The 27,272-nt window shown below is 41.0% G+C and overlaps 1 protein-coding gene across 1 annotated transcript in view; it reads left to right on the top strand.

The window, feature by feature from the left end:
- Positions 1 to 27,272, top strand: part of UFL1 (UFM1 specific ligase 1) — a 428,808-nt gene that overhangs the window by 380,534 nt on the left and 21,002 nt on the right. Inside the window, exons 14-16 of the mRNA XM_078648232.1 lie at positions 1,048 to 1,214; positions 1,306 to 1,436; positions 11,799 to 11,879. Of these exons, the coding sequence (XP_078504358.1) occupies positions 1,048 to 1,214; positions 1,306 to 1,436; positions 11,799 to 11,879 (379 nt within the window). The remainder of the gene's footprint in view (positions 1 to 1,047; positions 1,215 to 1,305; positions 1,437 to 11,798; positions 11,880 to 27,272) is intronic.

Raw genomic sequence — 27,272 nt, 5'->3', positions numbered from 1 at the left:
TTCAATGTTTTGTCTATGTTCTTTCACATATTTAGAAACTTTGCTTATATAAAATAATAGAGCATTTGATATCAAATATTACATTTCTGTAAAAGTCAAGTGCCACCACTTTTTTATGATAATATTAGTTTGCAATACAAGTGAAACTTACAAATGGGGTTTGTGCTATCATTGGGGGCCTGGTGTACTATTCACTTTCGCCAACCAATGATGTGCAAATTGCACACTGACTGGCGAATGGGATGTTATTTACAGTGCAACCTATGAGCTAATAGGTCACCACACACATTTCCAATTCGCAAGTCGCAAAACAACCTTTTGACTTGATAATAGTTGGTCAAGTTGCATCTTGTGTCGCCATTTGAAGGGCTGCAGACATTGGGATTGTATCATGCAAGGTGCAGCACACGGCCATCCCTGCATTTGCTTTACCAGTTGGAATTTTTTTCCCCTTTGTTTTGTCTAAGTATTATTCGAATAGGTTTGGTAGAAGAAGTTTTATAACTTATTTGCGCATACCAGGAAAAAATTAATCTTGAAACTTTTATTTGATTGAATGCATTTCCTACTGCTTTCCTAACACTCACTTCTTTCCAATAGGTTAAGCATCAAGAGCATTCTCCTTGAGGCAGACTACAAATATAGGTTTTAGGTTTTTCCAATTCAGAACTTTACTTGCAGAGCTATGTCCATGCTCGGGAGCAAAGCAAGATCTTGCATCTGATTCAGCCATAGCTTGCTGTAGCCTTGAATAACTTCCACTTTCTTTTGAGACGGGTTATAAGCCCTAGATGTTTACTTTTAGTGCGTGAAATATAAGAGATGTTTGACAGTTTTTTCCTGGAGTTCTTATCAGAGTAGTGCCATGTTAATATGCCTCAATTCATGAATTTGTGCTAAGCAGTTTATAAATTAATAATACCTAATCTCAAGATAAACATATTTTGTAAAAGCAGATGTAAGTGGTGTTGTGTTTTACACACCATTTGTGATAAGTAATGGGAAACATAGATACAATATCTTCACGAAGTGACTGTTTGTTTTCAGACCTCTAACAAAGAGTTACCAGGAGGTGGTTCGTTCAGTGTTCATGTCCACAACTTCAAATTCTTCAGGATCCAGTAGAAAGCAAAGCATGAGAGAATTCCAGGAGGAGGTGTCAAATCTCTACACTAACATTCGGCTTTTCGAAAAAGGAGCTAAGCTATTTTCAGGTAAGGCTCTGTTTGGCTTTTAACGTTTGTTACAGGAGCAGCAGATAATGTTATGCAATGGCACTTTATTCAAAATATTTACATTTTACAGATGAGACGCAAAGTACGCTTGCCAAACATATGCTGAAAACTGTCTGCACGGACATAACCAATCTTATTTTTAACTTCCTCGCTGGAGATTACATGATGGCAGTAGATGACTACACTTCATTTCCAAGTGAGGTATGTTGATGCTTTGATTTTCCTCTAACCTTTTAGTGCTTGGTATGCTCCCATCTGATCACCTGATTTAGCTGCCATTTAGGAATGCTTCATGTGCGCTATAGACAAACATGTCTCATTGTTCTTCCTAGGCAATGGTCTTATTGAAGTCCTATACAAGCGACTCACAGATATGAGATAACATTCTTTTCAATCTCAAGTCTAACCTTATTATATTAATGTCTGCTACCTTGAGTCTTCCATTCTAGATCCTACCTCCCAGGCAAGACTCCTTTATCTCCGTTCACTCCGTTGCACGTTAGTATTGTTTCCAAACATTCCTGTCTCCCATGAGTGATTTTTTTTTAAACCCGATACTCTTCAGGGGCTGCTTGCTTATCAGGCAGAATCCCTCCTCGCTGGTTTAACTAAGTCAGTCTTTCACCGCATGTGTTATTGAGCATACTAGTGTTTGCTGGCAACTGCTTTGTCCTTCAACTTTGCTAATTTCCATAATCAAAAAGCTGTTCCCATCTGGACCTTAAAGTTGCCTTCTCTGGCCCTCTATTGCAGCTTTTTCACTTTATCTCTTCCTCCTTAGCATAATGACTAGTACCTTACATGGACCCTTCCAGAGTGATGCCTCATTTATAAGCATGCTAAGCTGCTCTACATTTTCCTGGATGTTAAAAACTGAATTCGAAAATGTGTCTAACACAGTCTGACAAACGTGTTTATACACGTATGTTCTCTATGACACTACCTGCCAATGCCTGCCTATACCCAAAGTAGATAATAATCACAGCTATGATAAAGAGTGGTAGCTGTATAAATGAGGCTTTGAGGGTGCCCTTCAAACGCAAGGACTTCCATGTGCTAATGAACATAAACTCTTTGAAAAACTGCTTAAAACAAATCCTATTTTAAAAGACTAGTTTCTAGTTCAGAAAATAGTTTATTAATGCCAATAAAATAGAAGCATATACAATGATACAATAATACAAATAAGAAAAACATACAGCAAAACAGTTAAAATGTTGTTAAAATATGTAATTAAAAGGATGAGAATTATATGCAAGAATATTCGATAAATTATAAGCATAAAATAGTTGAGCATATGAGGAACATTTGCAGAAAAATAAAAATGAACAATAATAAGGTTGAAAAAGAAAAAGAGATAACTGAAAAGAGGAAGTCATGGAGGTTTAGCAACTTCTTGTTGAGAAGGGGTTTGAGACAAAGATCGTTTAGCACTTGTACTAAGAAATGTTATAACTGGATCCCATAATTCTTTCCGTGTTGGAGCTAAGTGTGATGCGTAAACAAACGTTGTGTCTAATCTATGGTTATAGCAAACAGCGTACCACCACGCCTGAAAAGATAGTTTGGAGAAGTCTTTCCAATGTGTAGTTATCTGCTGAAATGCCACTACCAATAGCAAATCAATTATTCTGACGCTAAAAAGTACAATGATCCCAAATAGGTGAGATGCTACCTAAAAAGATATGAAGGACAGAAAAAGAGTGATCAGTTGAAAAGATAAGGTTAACCTGAGACCATACTTTAATCCAAAAGTTATGAACTTGGGTGCAACCAAAAAGCATATGATATAGATCTGCATGTGGTGAGGAGCAAGTCCAACATGTATCAGGTGTATTAGGGTGTCTTTCATGAAGGATGAATGGTGTCAGTAAGAGGCGATTATATATGAAGAAGAGTGTCTGAGTTGTGTTTGCTGCTCTGGATGATTTACGTAATTTAGTCCATATTCTATCCCATTTTTCAACGGGCCATTTTTCGAGGGCAGTTTCCCAAGCAAGTTCTATCTTAGTTTTAAGCCTTGGGTTAGAATTAGTATGCAAGATTGCATATATTTTTGAAGCTCCGACGCCATGAATTAACAAGGGTCCTAAGGTAGAAATGATATGAGGTTCGGGACATGAATTAGGAAGGGAATTACTGTATTGAGTATAGGCAAGTTGAAGTGTGTGTGCCAATATAGAGTATTTATGTCGAAAAGTAGAAGGGAAGTGAAAAGAAGCGGCTGCCAGTGAATAAGGAATTATCTGGCCTAGGTCAAATAGTTGGCGAACCCATATAAGGCCACGTGTCCTCCAGGATTTCCAGAAAAACGGCTTGTTATTGATCAGAATAGCGGTATTGTGCCAGATCGGCTGATCAAAAAAAGAAGATAAAGGGGGAGAAGGAAGAAGTTTAGAAGTGTGTTTGAGAATAGGAGTAGATAAGGACTGTGGTTTTCGAGAAAAAGATATTCTTTAAAGGAGAAAGGAGAAATAAAAGACTGTTCAATAGTAGTCCAAAGGGGGAGGAGCGTAGAAGAATCAGATAACCATCTTGAAGCTTGGTTTAATAAAAAGGATTTGTGATACAGGAGGAAATCTGGGTAGTTCACTCCACCTTCTGATTTTGGGCGTATCAATTTTGAGATAGACATTCGTGACTTCTTGTGGCCCCATAAAAAAGTAGATAAGATGGAATTAAGTTTTTTAAAATGTTTTAAAGGGATAGATAACGGAATATTTGAAATGGTATAAAGAACTATAGGGGAAAGCATCATTTTGATGGTATCTAGTCTACCCCACCAAGATAAATAAAGAGGGTGCCATTTCGTGGTTAGAGTAGTTATTTTCTTTATACAATCTTCCATGCAACGAGTAACCGTGCCCGCTAGGGAGGGTGTAAAATGGAGACCTAAATATTTAATAGAATTAGGATTCCAGGTAAAACCCGAGTCCGAAAAGTGGGTCTTAAAAGTGAATTTAGTGAGTGGTAGAATTTCACATTTGTCTTTGTTTAACTTATAGCCTGAAATTTGTGCACAGGATTGGATTTCATGTAGAAAGGCAGGAATGGATGATTTAGGTTGAGATACAAACAGTAAAACATCGTCTGTATATGCTGCCATTTTGACGGTCGTTTGTTGGAAAGTAAAACCATGAATGATATCATTTTGACGAATCCGTAGTAGAAAAGGTTCTAAGGCAAGATTGAATTAAAATGGGGACAATGGACATCCCTGCCGAACCCATCTGCCGAGTGAAAAGTATGGGGAAATACCACCGTTTGCTGAAACCGCTGCTCTTGGATGAGAGTACAGAAGCGAGATCAAGGTAGAGATTCTTGGACCGAAGCCAAACCATTTCAATGTGCGGAAAAGATATGGCCATTCAACTCTATCGAAAGCCTTTTCTGCATCCAAGGCTATGGCTGCGATAGATTGAGAAGAATGGGAAGTCTTAGAAAGAATATAAAAAAATAATCAGGTATTATCAGTTAGTAATCTGCCTTTAACGAAACCGGACTGTTCCCGTCCCAGTAAATCAGGTAGATGGGATTCCAAACATAAGGCTAACGCTTTGGAAAACATTTTATAATCAATATTTACTAAAGAGATGGGTCGGTAGTTTTTGCAAAATTGCGGGTCTTTACCGTCTTTAGGAATAATACAAATAAGGGCATCAGAGAAGGATCCGGAGGAGGTACCAGAATTTAAGAAAGTAGATAAAATTGTGTGGAGTTTGGGTATAAGTAATTTTGAAAAATGAGTAAAGAATTCCACTGTAAAACCATCAGGGCCCGGGGCTTTTTCTTTCTTAAGTGTTTTCAGAGCATAGAGGAGTTCCGTTTGTGTAAGATCCGTTTCCAATGAGGAGAGATCGGGAGGAGTATCAAAAGGATGTTGTATTGAGGATAAAAATTGAGAAATGCATTGCTCAGAGGAAGTAGTTTCAGAAGTGTATAATGATTTATAAAATTGGAGGAATTCATTAAGGATTTCGTCATCAGTACGTTTCAGTAAACTATCATGACCGAAAACGGAATCTATGTTCATTTTATTACGTTTTACTTTTAAATAATTGGCCAATAATTTTCCAGCTTTGTTCTGACCACCATAGAATTTGGCGCTAGAGCGTAATAAAAAATTTGAGGCGTTATTCGTAGTGTCTTTGTTAAATTGAAACTTGGTTGCAATGAGTTCAGTTAAACATTCCTTTGATTTTGAAGTGTAATAGGAATGTTCTAGTCTTTTTATTTTGGCTAGGAGGTCATTAGTTATTTGTTGTGCTTGTTTCCGTTTACGTGAGCCAAAACCGAGGATAAAATATCTGGCAGACCCCTTGAATGCATCCCAAACTACAGGAAAGGAGATATCATTAGTTTGGTTAAACAAGAAGTATTCATGAAAAAAGGTATTAAAGGAAGAGTTGAAGGTTGGGTCCAGAAGAAAGGAGTTGTTGAAGCGCCATTTCCTGGATAGAGTGGGTTTCTACAATACGTCTAAATGAATAGTGACAGGCGCATGATCCAATATCAAAATGGATCCTATGTCTGCTGCTATAAGAGATTGAGAAAGGTGATAAGAAATAAAGAAATAATCTAAACGTGATTGAGTATGGTGAGATGAGGAGTAAAAGGAGTATTCTTTCTAGGTGGGATTACAGAGCCTCCAATCATCAATAAGTTTATATTAACTAATAAGTTGTGTAAAGGATTTATGTGATTTGTGGGGAACATATACACTAGTGGAGCATCTATCTATAAAAGGGTCAAAAACTTCATTACAATCACCTGCTAGAATGAAGTTATCATCGTAGTACTGTGTGATATGTGGGGCTAGGGAGGTCCAGAATGAGGTGTCACCAGTCGTGGGAGCATATAGGTTTAAAAGAGTAATGGGTACTTTATCAACTGTGAATTTTACTAAAACCCATCGACCTGATTGATCCGTGCAATTTAATAATATTTTGGTGGCGAGGGATTTCCGAAATAAAATAAGAACTCCATTACGTTTACCATGGCCTGGGGAGAAGAAAACCTCCCCCACCCAACCTCTTTTCAGCTTGGCAGATTCCTCAGCAGATAAATGGGATTCCTGTAGACAAGCAATATCTGTCCCAAGTTTAGCTAGATGAGTTAAAACTCTTTGTTTCTTAATGGGAGAATTCAAACCTCGAACATTCCAAGATACAATTTTTAAAGGCATGTGAAAACTTTAAACAAATATAGGAAAAACCAGCTATGACATATTAACAAGAATTGAAAACCATGTTTTGCAGTGCAACAACTGTATGTAATTTGGCAGAACTGAAGATAAAGAAAGAAGATTGAGAAAAAGAGGAGAGCGAGATGAGGAAATAAGGATAAGAGAAGAACAGGAGTGAGAAAAAGAGAAACTATGAGAAAAGAGAAGCAAGAATGAAAAAGAGAAACAAAAGAAGCAGGAAAGACCAAGAAAGTTATAACAAGAAGAAGTAACTTACATAACATCCAAAACATAGAAAGGGTGGGAGTGTGGAAGCCACATAGAACAATGACGGTTCCAAGACTCAAAGGGGAGGACAGGAGGGTAGAACGGTTCCCACGGACTCCAAGAACACAAGGGGAAGGAGGTGACTCGCAGGATGGATATCTGTGTAGGCAAAAAAGAACAAAAAGGTAAAACAGGATGGTTGGACATAAACATGAAACATGAATATATCAAATCATAATACCAATGAACATCTGGTAAGAAATATAACTGTTTAGTTCATATCTGGAAAAAAAAAACTAGAAAGTGTTACACGAAGAACAAACTACTTAGAACTTGATGTAGAGGCAATGTCCATTTTGTCGACATTGTGGGAATACAGAAAACTTTTCAGTCTCATCGGGTCCTCATAGGTAGTAGTTTTGTTGTTGAGAGTTACTTTGAAAAGGCAAGGGTGGAAAAACCCATAGCGTGCTCCCATAGAACATAGTTGTGGACGAAGAGACAAAAATTCCTTGCGACGATCCACTGTGGACTTGGCGTAATCCTGTGAAAAATAAAGAGGATTCCCCGACCAAGTGACACGATTCATGGCTCTTGTAGCAGATAGGACCCGCAATAGGTCAGTGTATTCAAGAAAATAAAGGATGACGCCTCTTGGTTTCCTTGCAGCCGAAGAAGATAGACCACCAGAAAGTGAGCCCAAACGATGTGCCCTTTGTATATTGAGATTGGTATCTTCTGACAAGTGAAGTAGTTTTGGTAGAAAGGATTTGAAAAAAGCAATAGGGTCCGACCTTTCTGAGTTTTACACCAAGCCATAGATGCGAAGGTTGTTTCTTCTGTTTCTATTTTCTAATTTTTCAATCTGCTTGTGTAGGACTGATATTTGTGCACATAATGGATCTACTTTGGATACAGAAGATTCAAGCGAAGCCACATTTTGTTAAAAGGCAGTAACCCGTTCATCTACATTTGACCACTTATCGGAGAGCATTTGGAGGGTGGATTTGGTGTCTTCATATTTAATGGTGTATTTTATATGTATTGTTACACTGTATTATTGAGATTTTTCCATTTCAATGGTCTCATCAGTGACATTAGGTTTAATCTAGGCATGTTTAGCAATAACACCTACAATATTTATTTGTGCTAAGTATCTTATTAGATGTCTTATCTTATGGTGATTTACAAGTACTTTTTTATATAGTCCTTGCATTTGCTTTCCATGTTGTTCTCATACTTTGTGGATTCATTTCCATTTCTTCTTTTGCTCCGACGTGTTGCTCTACATTATTATGAAAGCATGAAGGCAATCAGTCATGCAGTGAGATAAGAGCTAGCAGTCCTTGAAGTAGGCTAAAGGCACGTGGTAGTGAAGAAACGCTGAAAACCTGTTGTAGGAGCGAAGATAGAGGTGTTTGGTGGCATATAGCCGGTACTGAAGAAAAGCAAGCAAATAGTGCCTCAAAAGTGAGTTAAAAACGTTGAATAATCATATCAGTCACCAAAAATTTCCATAGATATATATTGCGCCGGGAAAAATTATGTAAAGTGTGTTTCAGCGCTGCAAAACTGGAAGGAACGTATCGCGGCAAAGCAGTGACTTTAATGACACCACGATCAAAATGGCGGCAGTCCGTGAGTGAGAGAAAACTTCAGCAAATGCAAACGGAGAAAGAAGGCTGCCCGGGTTCATCCGCGTTTTATAAAAGAAGAACGTGTAACAAAGGAGCCACGTGCAGCAAGTTAGGAGCAGCTGTGTGTGATAATAAGGAAACCACTAGGAGCAGCGCTCCGTCAGCGCATAGCACAAAATGGCGGTCGTTACCGCGGCAGCTGCGTGAGGCACTCACATGCCATTAAAAAGTCCTGAACTTGTCCACGGAGCCTCCAAATCAGGTTACCAGACGCAGAAGACCCTCCTACGGCATCATCCCTAGGTGGGAAGCCGTGTTGCGGGAAAAAGGAGTCGCGTCGGCCCGGTCTCCGCTCTGCCTCCCGGGAGAATCAAGGCAAAGCCGCCATCTTCTGCAGGCGTAAGCCCTAAAAGACTAGTTTCTGCTTTACATCAAGAATAGTTTTCCCATTATTCTGGGAGATTAAGTGTTGCAAGTCAGCTTGCTTGACATCAAAGAGATGTTTCCTCTTTGAATGATCGTGCAATTTTTGTAATATAATGAAATGTCACTGACTGTTCATAAACTCTTTCAACAAAATTACAAATTTACCATTCCATCTTATCGTAGCACAAATTGACAACCCTAAAAATGTTTACTCGGAAACTCGATCACGAGGCTATACATTTTCTGGAAGTATACTTGCCTTGGTAATAAATTTTCCTCACCTCCTTCTGTCTTCCATATAATAATTGATAGAAATGGATTGTAGAGGGAAGCAAGTGCTCAAACCTTCAGAGTCATGTCAGACATCCATTATGAAAAAGGAGAATTATGTTCTGGGCACAAATTTACTCGGAACTCGAATACACGTATCAACTGATTACTAAATACACTTTATCTCCCACAATTTTCTCCAGCTACTAGCCTATTTACAAATATGTTTCACAATTAATAACAAACCTACTGAAAATGGTGTTCTCCATTGAACTGGGAGCAATAAATGACATCAGTACCTTAAATTAAGAGTTTGAATTAGGGCATCAAACCAACAACTATATAGCTAGGAACATTTTCAGTTAAAACATACTTTTTTAGGGAACAAAAACCACTGATATTTACCAGTAATAGTTATTTCAGGTAATTATAAATCTCATCCCTGTCTTTTCTTTCTTTATTTTATGACTATCTAAGGTTTTTAATGTAAAGTGAGATATTTCAATTTCTAATTGTAATGTCACTTTAGCCTTTTTTTCTGTGAATTCTGTGTTTTATGATGTAAAGAAAGATGTATATTGCCATGCTTAGCATTGGGTTGGACCCAGCACCGAACAGCCCACGGGCATCAAACCCCCACCCCCGCTGCACCAGGCCTTCAGTAGTGCTTGGTGTGTGGCTGGGCACAGAACAGGGCCACGCCCGGCACCCAATACTGCACAGGCACCCATTTGCAATTGTGAAGAATTCAAGAACTGCTTCAATGCTACCCCACATTATGTGTAGAGTTCAGTGGCCTAATCACACAGACGCAAAGTATAATGTAAAACAGAGTACCAAATAATAAAAGCGTTCTTGCAGATGATTTAGAAAGCCAGCTGAAGTTGCGCTACAAAATGTAGCCCGACTTGACCTTGACTTCTTAGTTCATCAAAGTACATTATTCAGTAGGAGACAAGGGTCCCAGAATTTAATGGGTTACTGTTGTGATGTCTAGGGAGATCACCCATCTTGCTTAAGCCATATTAGAGAATGCTTTAGCAAAACGTCTAGAAAATTAAGCAGTAACAAAATGAAATGCTTGTAGTGGAATTAAGAAGCTGTTGTCTTCCGCACATTGTACCAATGAGTCATGAAATTGTATTTTTAATAATTAGGAACGTTTGGGTAGAGCATCAATATTATCTACTTATTCAAGGTTATGTTTCATGTTCACAAATAATGTTGGTTTAGATGGAAATGCCTATTACAGTCTTTAATAATCAACGATTTTACACAGATTGAGCCATACAGTTGGTTTAATACAGAAATAACAGTATTGCAAGGATCATTCCCTCCTTAACCCCACTTTTAACAAAAATCCCTTTATGCCATTACTTAAAATCCTAGTCAACCCTTCTGTTCCACTTACACATTACCAAAGAGATACTTAACTTGTAAATTGAACAACCCCTGAAGACCCAAAAACATTTAGCAGTCTTGCAGTCTGCCTGGCAGATAGGACAACAAAGCAAAACGGCTTTTCAGGATGTCAGGCATTTTGCTATCTTGGAACTATATTCAATATTCTAAACCACAGAGTGCTGTACAGAGTGCTGTACCCAATACGTACTCGCAAATTGCTCATGCAATTTCAAGGGTGCCAAATGGACACCCTGTTGCACCCCTGGGATATGCATGTGTGCACATACATGCCACAAGGGCATGTATGTAGTGCATTTTTCATAGAATTCACATATTACCACCAACTTGAAGTTGCTGGTAATTTGTGATTTCTTAAGGGCAGGTCGCAAATGTTTTGGGCTTCCTGCATTTCATTTAAGAAATCGCAAATTTACAGTCTACTATTAATCCTGCACTTTGCTGATGTTCAAGCTGTCCTTTTTGCCTCGCACAAAATGTAGACTATCTAAAGAGTATGAATAGCTCAGTACATGTACATGGGAAATGAATTCAGTTTCATTCTGTGCTGCTTTATGCCCAAGACTCCTTTCTAATTGTATAGCCACAAACACAATATAAACAAATGACAATCTTATGGGCCTAATAAATGCTCTTTTAATAACCTAAGTAATTTTGGACCGGTCTGACTCCTGCTGATGAGATGGAGCTCCTCATCAACCACTTGATGCACACTAGGAACTAAAGATAAAGACATCCCATGTGCTAACCATCCTTATTTACGACAAACCAGCCTTGTTTAGGCACTTATGTTTCCTTACATACTAGAAGGACAGTCTTCATATAGATGCAGAAATATCCCTTAAGTGCATTCATACTGAGGGTCTCCATTCTCACTTTCCAATTGGAAAATGCATTTTGTATTTTTTTGTTTCTCTTTTCACTTCTCTATATAGTGTCCCACATTCTTCCTCCTTCTGCAGTATGTGTGCCTTAGCAGAAAATGTTTTCTATTTGCATTAAACGTTTGTTTTCCTCCTGTACATTGCAGTGCTCACAAATTTGTTGTCTATGCATGTAGGGTCAAATCGGATCTAAAATATCTCTCTCTTCCCCCACCAATTATTATTCCTAAATTTGTAGTGACATGTATATAATCAGCAAACTGACTCTCTGGGTATGTGCAGCATCACAGGCATCCTTTTTTGCAAACGATGTTGGTGCAGCTTTTGAGGCAGAGGATATGGATAGACCACATTATAATGCATTACTTGTAGATTAGATGTATTTTGTATTTAAAGCAATAACGTTAGCAGCATTTTTGCATTATAGAAATGATATATTTTATTATAATATTTTGTATCTGTTTCATCACAGGCCAGAAAGAAATTGTTGGGAAAAGTACAAGAAGAAACTAAAATGCCTCTATCGAAGCTACATATGTCTCTTAACGGGAAGGTAGGATTTCCTGAAAAAACATTTGTGCACCTTACCCATGGCTTTTTTTGGTCTTGGCTATGGACATTCTGAACTGTGTTGTATGCGGACCTAATTTTTCCAATGCATAACATGTCCTTGGAGTGGGCTGTGAGTTAGCCTCTTACTCATGATTGGATAGCTTTATTGTCTCTCTAACTTCCCTGCTCCTGATACAATAGACTACCTCCCTATTCCTGTTTTTATCGTGCCTAGGAGCATTTCGGTCTCAGTGTTGTGATTGGATGATGCCATCTTGCTTGCAGTACATAGCATGGACTATATTCTCTCCCCTTTTCTGTCTCTCACTTGACTTACTCCTTTCTTATCTCTGTAAAGCACCCATTGCCTTCTTGCCTTATGCCCCCTTTTGTTGTATACTTTATTCCGCCCACTGCACTGTCATCTTAAAATGGTCAGTTGACCATTCCAAGATTGCTGCCTGCACACATGCGTGCAGTGGGCATCTTGGAACAGGTTTTATCTATTTTAAAAAATTCCATGTAACAATGCCTTCCATGAGTATGCGTGCATCCATGTGCCCATTTTTTAATAGGCTTAAGGCTATAGTAAAATAAAAGCCAAAGGCATTAAAAGATGGCCACATCAGATGCATGTAAATCTGCACTGACTATATTTGAGCAGCATTTATTAAAATATAGCAAAACTGTTCCAAAGAGGTCCTCCATTGATGCGCACACATCTAGTATTTTACAAACTTGTTAAGATGGTCTCAGTGAACAGATGCGCGCATGTTTAACGTGGCTAGCTAAGACAAAAAAATGCACTGGTAAAGCCTATTTATAGCGGAGACCCTTCAGCTTTGCCAGTGCTTGTTAATTATTAGTATCACAGTTAAATAATGGATTACCACAAACACTAGTATTTTACAGTTTTTACAGGCAACAAATTCCAACACATGAAACTGGCAAATTACTTGACAGTGACAGCCAGGTTGGCCAACATGCTGTTACAGCTCTAACATTGCCTTAGCATTATTCATCTGTAAGTTTTTGAAAGGTTTTTCCATTGAAGATAGGGCTGTGCCTCCTAATTTCATATTTAATGGTAGTTCAAGCCGTGCTAGTGGGTGAAGCAGATAAAATCCAGAAGGTGACATTGTTCTCATCTATGTGATATAGACTTTTAGACACAGATTTCTTACCATACAATATCATCAGGCATCAGACTGGATTCAGAAGATTTTCAAGCAGTATCCCTGCACACCGGTAGGTGGTGTCGTTCAGCTCTGTGTCAGTGGCATCCATACTGGAAATGACCTGCACAGTACCAATATAGGCATCACCTCGGCGAACTGACGTCACTTCTTTCATGGCTCCACCAGATAGTGCTGATCTGGTCTGGTCTGAGCTACCCCTTAGTCATTTTTTGACTGGTCTTTTTCAACTTTTTTGACTCTTTTTGAGATTTTAACTACTAGTGTGAGGATGTCCCCAAAGAAATAGTCCGGTTTCAAACCATGTGGGCACGTCATAGACAAATGTCGGTGACAGAACCTCATTTGGTAGGTTTGTGGTGCCTGGAGCTGGGAACCGACTCCAAGCAGCGGAGGACTGCCGCGCTATGCACCGCAATGCACTGAGGGAGGGTTCCCTTAAGATCCGAGATGCTAGAGGTCCCGTTCACGTGGGAGGTCTCAAGACCATTCGCAGAGCCCCTGTCGACAGTTATTGTTTCATTTGTTGTCATCGGGGGAACTCTCTAAACACAAGAAGTTGAGGAAGTCCAACCGCTCTTCCACGTTTGTCAGTTTTTCAACAAGACAAGGAAGCGTCGGCACTCCAGGCTCTGAGATGCGGCGGGGCCTGATCCTGGGTCAGCCAAGTAAAGAATTAGGGGGACCCCCTCTAGAGCATTTCCTTTTAGGTCAGGGAGAAGAGGGGAAAGAGAAACAGACAAATTGAGAAAAACTCCCTCGTGACCTGTTAATTTCTCAGTGTAATTAATCCAATGATACAGGCATATCAATACAACACATTTATTTTACTTTTGCATTATTTTTTATTTTTCAGATACCTTTAACATTCAGCGAATTCTTTTTTCATGATTTTCTTAAAAACAAATTTTTCTTAAGTATCAAAATTCCATCATAAATAGCAACAAATTATTCAAAATCCACATATTGTAACTAAAAATGTATACATATATAACCAGGTAGAGAACAAAAAGTACCACACATACCACTCTCACTCTTTTACAATCACAACTTCACACATCTGGGTTTATAAACACGTCTATTTAGTTGTTATCTCTATTGCCCATTATGACCACTCTAATTGGTGGGATCTTAAAAGGACACGGTCAACGCGTTTCTGTGGGTTTAAGCAGCAATGGGAACCACCTTCATCAGGACCCGCCAGATAGAAAAGATGTTCTCTAAGACCTGGAAATATCTGAAAAAAATATATGTTTATTGCCATTACTTATATGCCCTTATGATTCACTATTTACAAAGAAAGAGACATTGCAAGGATCGATTAGTATTTGCATTTTTACATTCTTCCATTCTTGCTCACACTGTGACATCTTATAACCCATACAGTGCAATCACTACAAAATCAAAAGTGACGAGGCAATTGAAAACAAATTTCATTTAGTAAAACATTCCCCATGGGGACACGGATTTATCTAGATGTCCTTATGTCTCATCCTGCATACATAAAGAGGATTTCCTCCTGACCACTTACTCATAGTATTTCTTCAGAGCAGATAACAGTAAAACGTCAAGAATTGTTCTTGCAACCAGGCAGTGACCACAAAAAAGCTGTGTGTAGAGACAGCAAAGACAGTTGTTCGAACGTCCATAACAGAGGGATAGAAATGAGCTAATTGCCCTTCCTCTCTGCCTTTGTTACCTTAAATAATCTTTACAATGAGACTGGGAGAGGATGTTCACTCCTTTTGATGGCACTAAAACTGTTTGGAAATTCCTCCTTTTTCTAAGAGGAAAAAAAAAAGTGATGGGTCTCACTATGATTTTATTCACGATCTCACTGTTAACTATATGTTATATAGAAGTATCAAATTACCTCAAATATCTAGCCAGCCATATACCTCTAGGGCTCCACAGGGGAGCATTATTCTTTAAGCGAAATAGCTCCGATGTTTGTACATCTGGCCAAGAGGACACCTGTATATGTGAGGGATTACAAACCCCTTCAATGATTTACTAGTCTCCAAATCTTCACCAAGCAACTGAGTTCACACTATATATTAATAGTAGATACCTTGAAATTATGTTCCTTTCCACTCCGTAATCATTCCCTTTCTTCCTTTGGGTAATGATGATCAGCCGTCTCGATCAACAGTTATTTGGCAGTACCTCACATTACTGTCTTAAATAGGGGAAAAATAAAAATCCAAGTTGTTCTTCCTCTACTACCTTAAATTCATCAGGTTTTATATTTTGGGAGACTGCACCACATTGTCTATTATATTGTATCCCACCTAGTCTCATGAAGAGACATCGGTATCTCTACTCGATAATTATTATTTCTCTTTTGTCCCTTCTGGGATGGGGCAGCTAAATCTTCCCAGTTTTTATCGGGGGTCCTCCATAAATTTCACCACGTTGTCTTCACTGTTGTAACCTCCAACCGAGACATCGATATCTTTACCTCATGATACTTGTTACCCTTAAGTCCCTTCTATTCTCGGGCTGCTGAACCTCCCCAAGTATTTTCCCCGAGGTCCGCCATTGTTTCATTTGTTGTCATCGGGGGAACTCTCTAAACACAAGAAGTTGAAGAAGTCCAACCGCCCTTCCACTTTCACGTTTGTCAGTTTTTCAACAAGACAAGGAAGCGTCGATACTCCAGGCTCCACGATGCGGCGGGGCCTGATCCTGGGTCAGCTCCACGCTTCTGCCATTTTCCCAGAGCAACCTTCACCCAACTAAAAGAATTTGAGGCCATGCGCCTCTTCTTTCGGTTGTCCGGACCATCTGGAGTGCCTTGGGTCCCCATGGGTGCGGAAGGGGCACCTACTGGATCCACGCTGGCGAGTATGCCTTCAATTCCACTCGGGCCAAATCCATCCCTTGCTCGATCCGGAGCAGAGCCGGCAGCGAGACAGAGACCTTCCTCGGGGGCCGCTCCAGTGCTAAGGCCTTGGGCGTCGTTCGACCAAGGACAATCTTGTGCAGTGGAGCTTGTGCCTCATTTGATGAATAGAGGTGAAAATATGTGGAAAATAATTGGCAGACATTTATTTAAACCTGAATGAAACAATTATCACTGAGTATTCATTATTTTAATAGTAAAAATATTTCTATAAATATATTACACAATGCCTGTATTTATGTACCCATCCAAAAACAGGTGAATGGATGACTTTCTAATCAAAAAGGAAATAAAAAACAACAGACACAGCTTTTATAACTCACATATTTGACGCCTATCTGCCAACAACATAAACATGTGAAGTTGATCAGTTCCTTGTTGCTTCCCCTCAATTTTAGGAAAATTGAAGTGGTTGTCCAAGCTCTTCAGACATTCATGGGCAGATGGCCTTTGAATCCTCCTAATGGTAATCTAGTCTAAAAGACTTCTCCTTCATTGGACTGTTTCCATACAAGTCGAAGAGTTTCAGGCAAAGTTATTAACCCCATCGCTGCTAGGCCTGTTACATCTGCTGGACCCTTTTGGTTGTGGGGATATATAGGACTTGTTGGTTCACCAAGAACCCGACTAACCAAGAGCCATTTACTGAGCAGCGTCTTGCAATGGTTTTTTATTGTGTACTGGGTATATAACAGTTCATTTGGGAAAATGTAAACAGTGAACAATCAGTATGAAAGACACCCATGTATTTCTGAAATGCGAACAAAATCTAGAGTTTAGAAACAGAAGCTATTTGCACATCTCCGAAATTGTGGGAACCCATACTAGCCTGTGAATTATACGACATCTTTCAAAGTGACTTCTTTTTTACACATTGTCTTAGATTTGTAATGCAGAAATGCATCGAACGTCTATAGGTAATAACAGTTGCTCTCCAAGTCTATGTTCCCCTACGTCTCCCGATAAAAATGCTACTTTACTTGTGTGGGTAGGCCTAGTGCCCGCGACAGGAAACGGGCCAAAACACAACATGGACACTCCACATTTTTACAGTGAAAAGAGACCCATTTTTTGCAAAGTGCCTAGCTGTAGATTTTGAACCCTAGCTCTGCCAGCACCTAGGGAAACCCAACAAACCTATACATTTTAGAAAAATAGCCGCCCTGGGGAACCCAGGATGGGGTGACTTCTCTGGCTCTCACCAGGGTCTGTTACTCAGAATCCCTTGCAAACCTCAAACTTTGTAAAAGAAAAAAAAAAAAGAATTCCTCACATTTGGCTGATGAAAAGTTCTGGAAAATCTGCTTGGATCCACCAAATTCCATCCACCCCGCATTCCTGAAAGTCTTCTGATAAAAATGGTCCCTCACTTGTGTGGGTGGCCCAAGTACCCGCGACAGGCAAGAGGCCAAACTTATTGAGGAGACATCAAAATGACCTATCACAAAACAACTTGGTTTTGCCAGGGTATCACCTGGGATGTTGGTCCCGGGCTCGGCAACCATCATGGGAAATAACCAAACCCACACATTTCTGTAAACTAGACACGGGGGGGTCCAGCGAGGTATAGCCTGCGTGGAGCCCATTGTTTTCCTACCCAGAAGCCCCTGCATACCTCAAATTTAGCTAAACAAATTTTCCACATATTTTTGTATGGGATCACCATGTTAGCATAAATGTCCTACCCCACAGCGTTCCCCCTCAGTCTCTCGAGTAAACTGATACCTAACTTGTGTGGGTGGGGCAAGGGCCTTTGACTGGGAAGAGCCAAAAACATAGGGATTAAGGGTATAGCACAGCAAATTCTACGCGCTACATTAAAAAAACATTTTAAGCCAATTCTGCATTGGACACCCACACAAGTGAGGTATTATTTTACTCAGGAGACCGAGGGGAAAGCTTTGGTGTAAGACATTTGTGCCGTCACGGGTGATCCCACACACAAATATGGGTTTTCTTCAACAAAATTTGAGGTTTGCAGGTGATTCAGGGTAGGAAAACATTGGGTGGTCCACGCAGGCCATACCTCCCTGTACTCCTCCGAGTGCCTAGTTTTCAGAAATGTATGGGTTTGACAGTTTCCCAAGATGGCCGCCAAGCCCGGGGCCAAAAACCCAGGTGATACCCCGCCCCCTTGCAAAACCAGGTTGTTTTGTGATAGGTAATTTTGATGTCTCCTCAATGCGTTTTGGGCTTTTGCCTGTCACAGGTACTTGTCCCACCCATTTGAGTGAGGTACCATTTTTATCGGGAGACCTGGGGGGGAACGCTGGATGGTAAAAAATTTTTATTTTTTCTGATAACAGAATATTATGACACACTAATGCAAGAAAAATGCGTGACTATGGTCACATTTTGAGATTGCATGGCACTGTGAGTAAAAAAAACTTGTTGGGATCCATGAGAGGCACACCACCCAGCACTTCCCATATCTTTTGGTTTACAGAAATATCTAAAGTTGGTAAACTTTCCCTAGAGACAGATTACACCTTAGCACAGAAAGACAGATGAGAAAAATATGACTGTCTATCCATCTGTCATTCAAGTACACACATATTCCCTCAAGTACACACATATGCTGGTTGGATTTGGCACAAGGGTGAGTGAAAGGATCAACATTTATATTTTATTAACAAGAGATTTCACAAAAAGGAAATGCACTGTTAAGAATTAAAGGTTAAAAACCTGAACCAATGGCTCGCAACTCGTGACGTGTAAGGCCACAACAAGGCACCAACCTCTTTACAGGCCATTCACACCCATTTCATATTTGACACACACTTTCACACCATCAGCTGCGGCTCTAGCACATTACAACACTCACATCAACAGACAATGTGGAGACAATGTACATCCTGACAGAAAAGAGAAATGTTACTTCAAAACAAACAATTCCTTAAGTACACACATATACTGGTTGGATTTGGGACAAGGGTGAGTGAAGAGATTTTCACAAAAAGGAAATGCACTGTTAATAATTAAAAGGTTAAAACCCTGAACCAATGAGTCACAGCTCATGAGATGTAACGGCACTGCATGGCACCAACCTCTTTACAGGCCATTCACACACCTTTCATACGTGACACATAAGACCATTTACACGGCCAGCTGCGGGCCCAGCACATTACAACATTCACATCAACAGACTGCGCCATTAAAGGGCCCATCACTTTCATACACCCACATGACTGACACAGCAATCACACCGGCTGGTGGTTGACCTAGTGCGTGCTGTGGCGTTTGGCTAGCAGAGTGTGTTATGACCAGCAGCAAGTCACTGCTCACACACCGCAAGCCAAACGCCAGCCCATGCACACCGCCATCCAAGCACAAGCCCATGCACACCGCCAGCCCACGTACACCGCCAGCTCACGCACACCGCCCGCCAAGCACCTGTCTACGCACACTACCAGCCAAGCGCCTGTCCACGAACTCCACCAGCCAAGCGCCAGTCCACGCACACTGTCACTTTTTAACAAGAGATGAAACACAAACCAATTGGAACTAGATACAAAACTAGAACTACAAACACAACAGCTGTAACTAAGGACATCATTCTAATGCCAACCGTGAAACTGAACAACAAATAAAAAACCTTGCAGGCCAGCAGTACACTATTGGAGTCATGACTGCTCCCAAAATCTCTTGAGTGTGATACAATCTGAAACATGTGGAGAAACACAGCCCAGGATTAGAAGGACAATCGGCACAGTGCATACGTATCCTTCCGCATACCTCATCGCAAACAGACTCTACATCTCTTACAGAGATTTTTGTTTGGGGGACGTGGGAGGAATTAAATTGGCAAAGTGGCGATCTTTCAATCTAGCCACATCCTCCATCACTCCAACTCTAGGAAAACTTGCCTGTTTCACAACAATAAGGCTGCCTATCACAGACCCCTGAAACTGAACACAAGTCGTCTGTGACGCTGGAGAACACTCCTTGAACACAACAAAAGCATTAAAAGTTGCTCAATTGAAAAGATGGATTCCCAACTTCTTACACCAAATATCACCCTTACAAATAGCAGTGTAAGTTTCCAACCTCTGATCTACTCTATCAACACCACCCATATGCTTATTGTAGTCTACAATGCACCCAGGTTTGCGCACTTCAGCAGCCTGACCCCAAACAGTGACAGGTGAAGTACTTTCATCATGGATGGTAGTCAGCATGTACACATCCCTTCTGTTCACAAATTTCACAGCTAGCAGTTCATCTTTATGCAAGGTACTGCACTGTCCCCTCTGAAGCTTTGTGGAAATGTACCCAAAAGTGAGCACACTGGTGCAGGATCACTCTCTTGTCCACGGGTCCAAAGACTAACAAAAGAGAGATCGGCACTGGAGCTGAAGTATAACAACAAGTTTATTAATCGCTCATGAGCGGGACCACGTCCACCCAACACTCAAGTGTTGTAGGAGGAGGTACCCTGAACTCACAAACCATCATCCTTATATAGTTTTGTTGCAATATAAGCATATGGACAGAAATGGAAAGAGCAAGTTTAGCTATGGCAAACAAGGACAGATGGATGACCACTTGGTCAGCAAATAGGAAGGGGGAGCAGGAATGCTTATGGCAGCAGTAAACGATCAATAGATCGCCTCTAAGACCAGGTGCACCGGCAGCTACAAACCCCCCAGCACGTACATTGCTGAGCCATGTCAAAAGAGGTCAACTAAAGTTGATGACACAAGCAGAGTGAAAAGGCCAACAGCAGAGGACGAGGGAAACAAAGTGGAAGCCACAGCCAAAATGGCTGTTGCTTATGCTAATACAAAATATTGCACGTTTCTACAGATTTTTGCAAACCAGCTCTTTTGGGTAACTTATACGGTTAGAGCGGATTGTGCCACAAGCAAGAGTGTCCACTTTGAGCAATTCCTTAAACAATTGGACAGCAGTATAGAATTTATCTAGGCACAAATAGTGACCTTTGTTGAAAAGTCCTCTAGCAAGTTCCCACACTATTCTCTCTGAAACTTGTAAAGTGGACGGACAACCAGGGAGGACAATAGTGGAATCCCTACCAGTGTACCCCCGGAACTTAAAGACATATCCAGTCCTACTCTCAAACAACATATACATCTTAATTCCATAGCATGCCCTCTTGCTGGGAATGTACGGTCTAAAAAAAAAAAACAACTCTTCAACAGGATCAAAGACTCCTCAATAGCTATTTCTTTCCTTGGAGTATAGATCTAAGAAAATCAATCTACAAAGTGCTCAGGAACAGGCCAAATCTTAAAAAGACGGTCACTTTCAGGAAATATGGCCATTGCCATCAATGGAGTGGTAGACCAATATGAAGCCATGGACGGCTTCCTTATCATTCCCATCAAAAAAGTAAAACCCGAAAACCTCTTCATCTCATCCTGATTTGTGGGAGTCCACTGGGTAGTTCTAGAATGGGGCCTAAGTCTGTCACTGTTGTCCCTCAAATACTGTTCAGCATACAAATTAGTCTGCTCACCAATTTCAGCCAAAAATACATCATCCATAAACAACTGAACAAACTGTATAGGCAAGAAAAATTCACAATTCACTCTATATTCTGCAACACCACTAAAGGCAGGCAACACCGGCTGCACCATGTTTGGATCAACCCATAGTCCAGCACTTCCAATGGGAAGCCTTGCATCCCCAGGCTGCAATCCAGATGCCTCGACACATCAGTGTCCTCCTCTAAAACAGGCACTTCATCCGTACTGAGAGTAGCTTCATCCGCACTGAGAGTAGTTTCATCATCAGATGATTCCTCGTGGACAGAAGACTCACTGCCAGAATCTTGCACTTCCTCCTATCCCTCAGACGCACTGTTCATCTCATAATCATCGTCAGAGGAAGATTCAAAAAGGATACCAACCACCTGCTGAGCAGTAATTCTGAGGCTAGCCATAATCCTTACTAACAAAGGTAACTTGTCAAACAAGTCAACAACAACACTTACTTTGTAGAATAAGTAAGAAACAAAATGTGGCTTTATCACACCGGCCTACATACTCCAAAATTATAACTTGTCAGAAGCAGATAGACTCACCTCCACCTACTCTGCAGAGATGGAGCAAGGACCAACAATATCCCACTGAAAAAGAAAAGAAAATTACACCTAAGACAACGCAAAAGACAGTGGAAACAATTTTACGTCCAAAACACAAACTAAATATGCTGCTGTTATGACACCACTTACAAAACATTCACTCGTGCATGACAATAATACTCATTTGGAGTAAACACAACAATAATTGTTTTTCTTACCAAATAAATGCAACTACGCAAAACTACAGATCAACCACCGCTGAAACTGCAAACAAGAACAAAAAACTGTGTGCTAGAATAAAAAGAAATAAAACATTACAATCACATATGCAAATGATGAACCAGTCCCCACAAAATCTACCTGCCAAGCTGGGGTTAGGTGGGCCTAAAAGCACAAGGCAGATCTGCCCCCAAACAGCCAAAATAGTCACCCTCGTAAAAGGTGAGCGGTCCTTACCCATGGGGCAGCTCCCCAACAACATTTTTTTTTTAAAACCTGGTGTCTAGTGACTTCTGCCCCTCTTGGGGACAGATGGACCTGAAAACATATGGCCTATCTGCCCCCAAGGGGGCAGAAATAGCCACAATATTCACCCCCATAAAGGGGAGCGACCCTACCCAAGAGGCCGCTCCCCACAAACATTTATATAAAAAAGAATCCCTGGTGGCCTAGTGGGCCATCTAAAATATTTATGGGATGATCTGTCCCCCCCCCCCCACCCACCCACTCCCAGGGGCACAGAAATGGCCGCACTTGACTCCTCGCATTGCGCCAAATTAAATTTATATAAAAACATTACGGAAACAGTGGTATTCAAGAAAACGCAGAAATATATACATTTTAATCTTACGCATGGCGCTAGGAGATCAATTATCTTGCTTCGGCTGGGCATTTTACCCGTCCAAACTATAACAGCGAAATGGCATCCATCGAAACCACATTATGCAGCCTATGTAATGGCGGGGAGCAAGACTTAGAGCATCTACTGTTCACCTGTCCCAATCCAAAAGTAGTAGCGGCAAGGGCAAAACATCTGTACCCCATATATGTCAAATGCCGTATTACCACCGTAAAGGAATTGATTATTACATGCAAATCTCCCCCGAATGAACTAGTATGTTATAAATTTTATACATTTTTAAAACCTTTTTCATCTTTGTACTAACATGAGAAGTTTTAAACGTTGTAGTAATTGAATCTTAATTTTATAATATTTGTGGTCCTCAGTGGTGTACCAAAGCAAATAAAAAAATAAACTTGAAACTTGGCCGCACTAAATGCCCCTCAAAGGGTAGCAACCCTTGCCCAAGGGCCGTTCCCCACAAACATCTATATAAAAAGCCCTGGCCGCCTAGTGGGCCATCTAAAATCATTTTGGGCTGATCTGCCCAAATGGCCACACAAATTGTCCCCCAAAGGCGAGTAGCCCTTGCCCAAGGGGCCGCTGCCCACATGCATTAGTAATATAAAATAAAAACGAAAACAAAAAAAATCCCTGAGGCCTAGTAGGCCATCTAAAATTACTTTTGGGACGATCTACCCCCCAAGGGGGGCAGAAACGGCCAAACAAAATGTGCCTTAAAGGGGAGCAATCCTTGGCCAAAAGGCCGCTCCCCGCATGCATTACAAATTAAAAAGATTTACTAAAATAAAAAAATCCCAGGTGTCTAGTGGGCATTCCTTCTGCAGGATCGTGCGAACATGCAACAGGAATGCTCAAAGAGGCATTGGAGGAAATGAAAACCCTTTCCTTTCCCCCATGCCTCTTTGATCACAAAATCCCCCCTCCCCGAGGAGAAACTCACCTTCTCCTCCTGGATGCACTGGAAGCAAATGACGTGCAGTGATGCCATTAGATGACGTGGAGGAGGGTGCAATGGGGCAGCAGAAGGACTTCTTCTGTCCTCCCCGATGGGGGCAGCATAAAGGGCTGCCCACGGGGAGCGCCAGCGCTTCCCCCGTGGGTGGGTGCTAGGACGGCCATGAGCCATCCTGAGCACACGCCCACAGTGCCTCAGGACTGCTCACGGCCATCCTGAGCACGGAAAGGGTTAAAGGCCCCCTCAGGATTACGAAGTCTAGGAAACTTCAAACCTTATTTAAACCGTGTAAGAATCACCATGCGCGGAGACCGGGGAGAACTAATTAAGTCACACCCAAGCAAAGATAAAAGAAATCGAAATTTGGGCCGGTGATAGTGCATATCAGAAAACAACTGGACTCCAAGAGACCTTTTCTGTAGGATCAGGAACCTCTGACGATTCTGCTTTCTGTATAACACATGTGAACGACCCTGATATAGGAACTGTAGGATCTTTTACAAGGAAATGGACCTTTGGACTTTCGGTAAGCTTTTCCCGTGGCTCCCAAGTACACAACCCTCCTGTAGGAATAGTAAGTGGTTCCTGATCCAACAGCAAGGTCACTTGGAGTCTGTTTTTTTTTTATATATGAGGTATCATCGACCCAAGTTTTGATTTCCTTTAGCATTGCTTTGGCGCGCTCTAGTTTGTTCTCCTGGGTCTCCCCACTTGGTGATTCTTACATTGTGAAAGTGTCGAGGTATAAAGGTTCCCTGACTTCCTCACTCCTGTCCTGAAGAGGCCTTGTTAGGTCTCGCCTAGCGTTTCTGCGCATGCGCTGCTTGCTTTGCGAGGCATTCTGTATTAGGGTATTTTTTAGAAGTGGTGTGGAAGCCCCTCTCATATTTTACATTGGTTGGCGTCATTGTCTATGGTAAATGCTGGCTTCCAATTGAAAATGAGGCTTCTTAGTCCCTCCTTATTACCCCTCTGTCTCCTTTTGGGACCGCCCATCAGGACTGAATTGTTTACTTGCGACGTTATCCTGTCTCCTTCATTTAGTGGGTAAGCACTTTTTTTTGTCATTCACGCAATAGCGACCGCCTGTTTACAATAGGTTCTAGATAGCTGTATCAGTGACCTAAACTGCAGAGCACATGAACTTGCTGCGATGCCTGATCCCAGTTCAGCTCATCAAAATTCTTCAAAGTAAATTTTTCCCTTAAAAGTATAAAACAGGGCTGATAAAAAAAAGATTGCGCACCACGGGACTTCTTTTAGTTATATCACAAAGGGACGCTGCTTTGCTTCCGTGGTGGTCACGCACCAAGCAAGCCCCTCTGCGGGGGCCCAGACCCTGGAGATAAGGAGTGCAGAATAATTGAGTACAGTGGGATGAGTGGACTGCAATTATTTGTGGCTTGTCAGGAGACGCCCTTTAAGACCCCTAGTGATTCCAGTCTGGGTGCCCTGCGCATTTTGGCAGAGTAAACCTAGCCTGAGTCTGAGGCATCTGACGCCGCGTCCCGCGCGCCACGGCTGAAATTGCATCAGTTTGTCATGCTCGCAGGCCAGGCCAGATCTGCACAATATAATATGCTTGCAAATGGGCCAGGCCCCCATAGGCCCCGATACATTCAGCGGTATCTTGCCTCTTGGCCTGTGATTTGTCTTGTCTCTGTTGCTATCAGCGGGCAGTGATTTCAATAGATTCTGACGCTTTTCTTGGGGGAAGCCGAGACCATGTTTAGTGTACATTGTGTGTGGTATCAGTACCCGTCACCTTGTGTGGTACCGGCGCTGCTGGTGCTAGCCAAACAACCTGCGCACAAAAGGAATACATATGGTGTCACTTCTCTTTCATATTGTTGTTTTCCAGCAAACCCGTCTTATTCGCCCAACCAGATCTTCTTCAATTAGGCACTGCTTCAGTATAGAAATGAAAGGAGTGCATTATGTTTGCGTACTTCTTGCTTAATAATACTACTAAGTTTGCAGTGTGTAATTTTTGTTACTCGAACTTGAGCTCAGATGTTTGGAGCATTTTCTGTGTAGGGTACTAGAGTTGCTTCTTTGTTTTGCATATTTAGCTGTGCACGCCATGATTGACATCATCAGAAAGTTTAAAAATGAGTCATTTGGAAGGAAGATGTGCCAGTGAGTTCAGCATTCATCTGGTATCTAGAGTGACTTGCAAGTCATGATGCTTTTGATTTCTAATGGGTCCAACCCAGCCTTTTACCCTTCCAAGGTCTATGCATGGGGTGCCATTCTATTTTGGTACCTATTCACAACGCAACTGTATCAGAAGCCCTGTACCAACAACACCTTATTGTTTCACTTCGACCCAAGAAGAAAGTTCGGCCCCCACTTTTTTCTAAATGTATTTTTTCTAAATACATGTTAGGTGTTACAACTAAACAATATAAAGAAAGAAAGAGGGAACGAGTCATACAGGCTTCTCACAATTATCACAGCACTTAGCAGAATAACAGATCACACTATTGTCATGTGCACAGATTGGTGTTATGGTGACAGCTAAACACACAAGCATTTTTAATGCAGTAGGTATCGCATTTACGTGAGTTTGAGCTATTTACATTGCAAATAACAATGCCTTTTATTTTTGTTTTCATTTTAAAACATAAATAAAAGGCATTATCATTTACAATGCCACTAGATTAAACTCGCTTGAATGCGAGACCTATTGCATTGCAAATGCGTGTTATTACTTTGGCTGAAACCCGTTGACTTGTATGGAAGGAGTCCAATGAGGAAGTCTTTTAGACTAGTTTAGTATTTGGAGGATTCACAGGCCATCGGCCCATTACCCGTGTTGGAAAAGGACTACCTTTAGGTGGATTGATTGCCAGAAGAACTTGGACAACCACCAGTTTTCTTAAAACGGAGGGGAAGCAACAAGGAACTGACTGACTGATCATGTTTGTTGTTGGCGGATAGGCGCCAAAGATCTGAAATATAAAAACTTTGTTTAGTGTTTTTTATTCTCTTTTTGATTAGAAATTTTAATTAATTATCTTTTTTGGATGGATACGGAAGAACAGTGATTGTGCAATATATTTATACGAATAGTTTTTGCGAATAAAATGTTGAATGCTCTGTGATAATTAACTTTTTCAGTGAGGTTTAAATAATTGCATGTCAATTCTTCCCCACAGCTTTCTGCTCTATATATTTTCCTTTAGTTATAGCCCAGGTTTTGTTGGGATATATGGGCAAACCCTTTATGCTGTATGGTTATTTGATCGATAGGCCTGGTGAGAGAGATGTTTGGGAGTGGTATATGGACCCTTATGGAGATGACCCAGCTGAAGAACCGAAAACTGGCCACAAGAGTGTTGCCTGCCTAGACCCGGGAGACTGGAATGTAGCATTGGGCTTTCAGGATGCATATTTTCACATCCCTGTCCTGCCGGCCAACAGA

This window comes from Lissotriton helveticus, chromosome 6 (genome assembly GCF_964261635.1).
Source record: "Lissotriton helveticus chromosome 6, aLisHel1.1, whole genome shotgun sequence".
Lineage (NCBI taxonomy): Eukaryota > Metazoa > Chordata > Amphibia > Caudata > Salamandridae > Lissotriton > Lissotriton helveticus.
The sequence above is the reverse complement of the archived record's forward strand: the minus strand, read 5'-3'. Positions and strand labels throughout refer to the sequence as shown.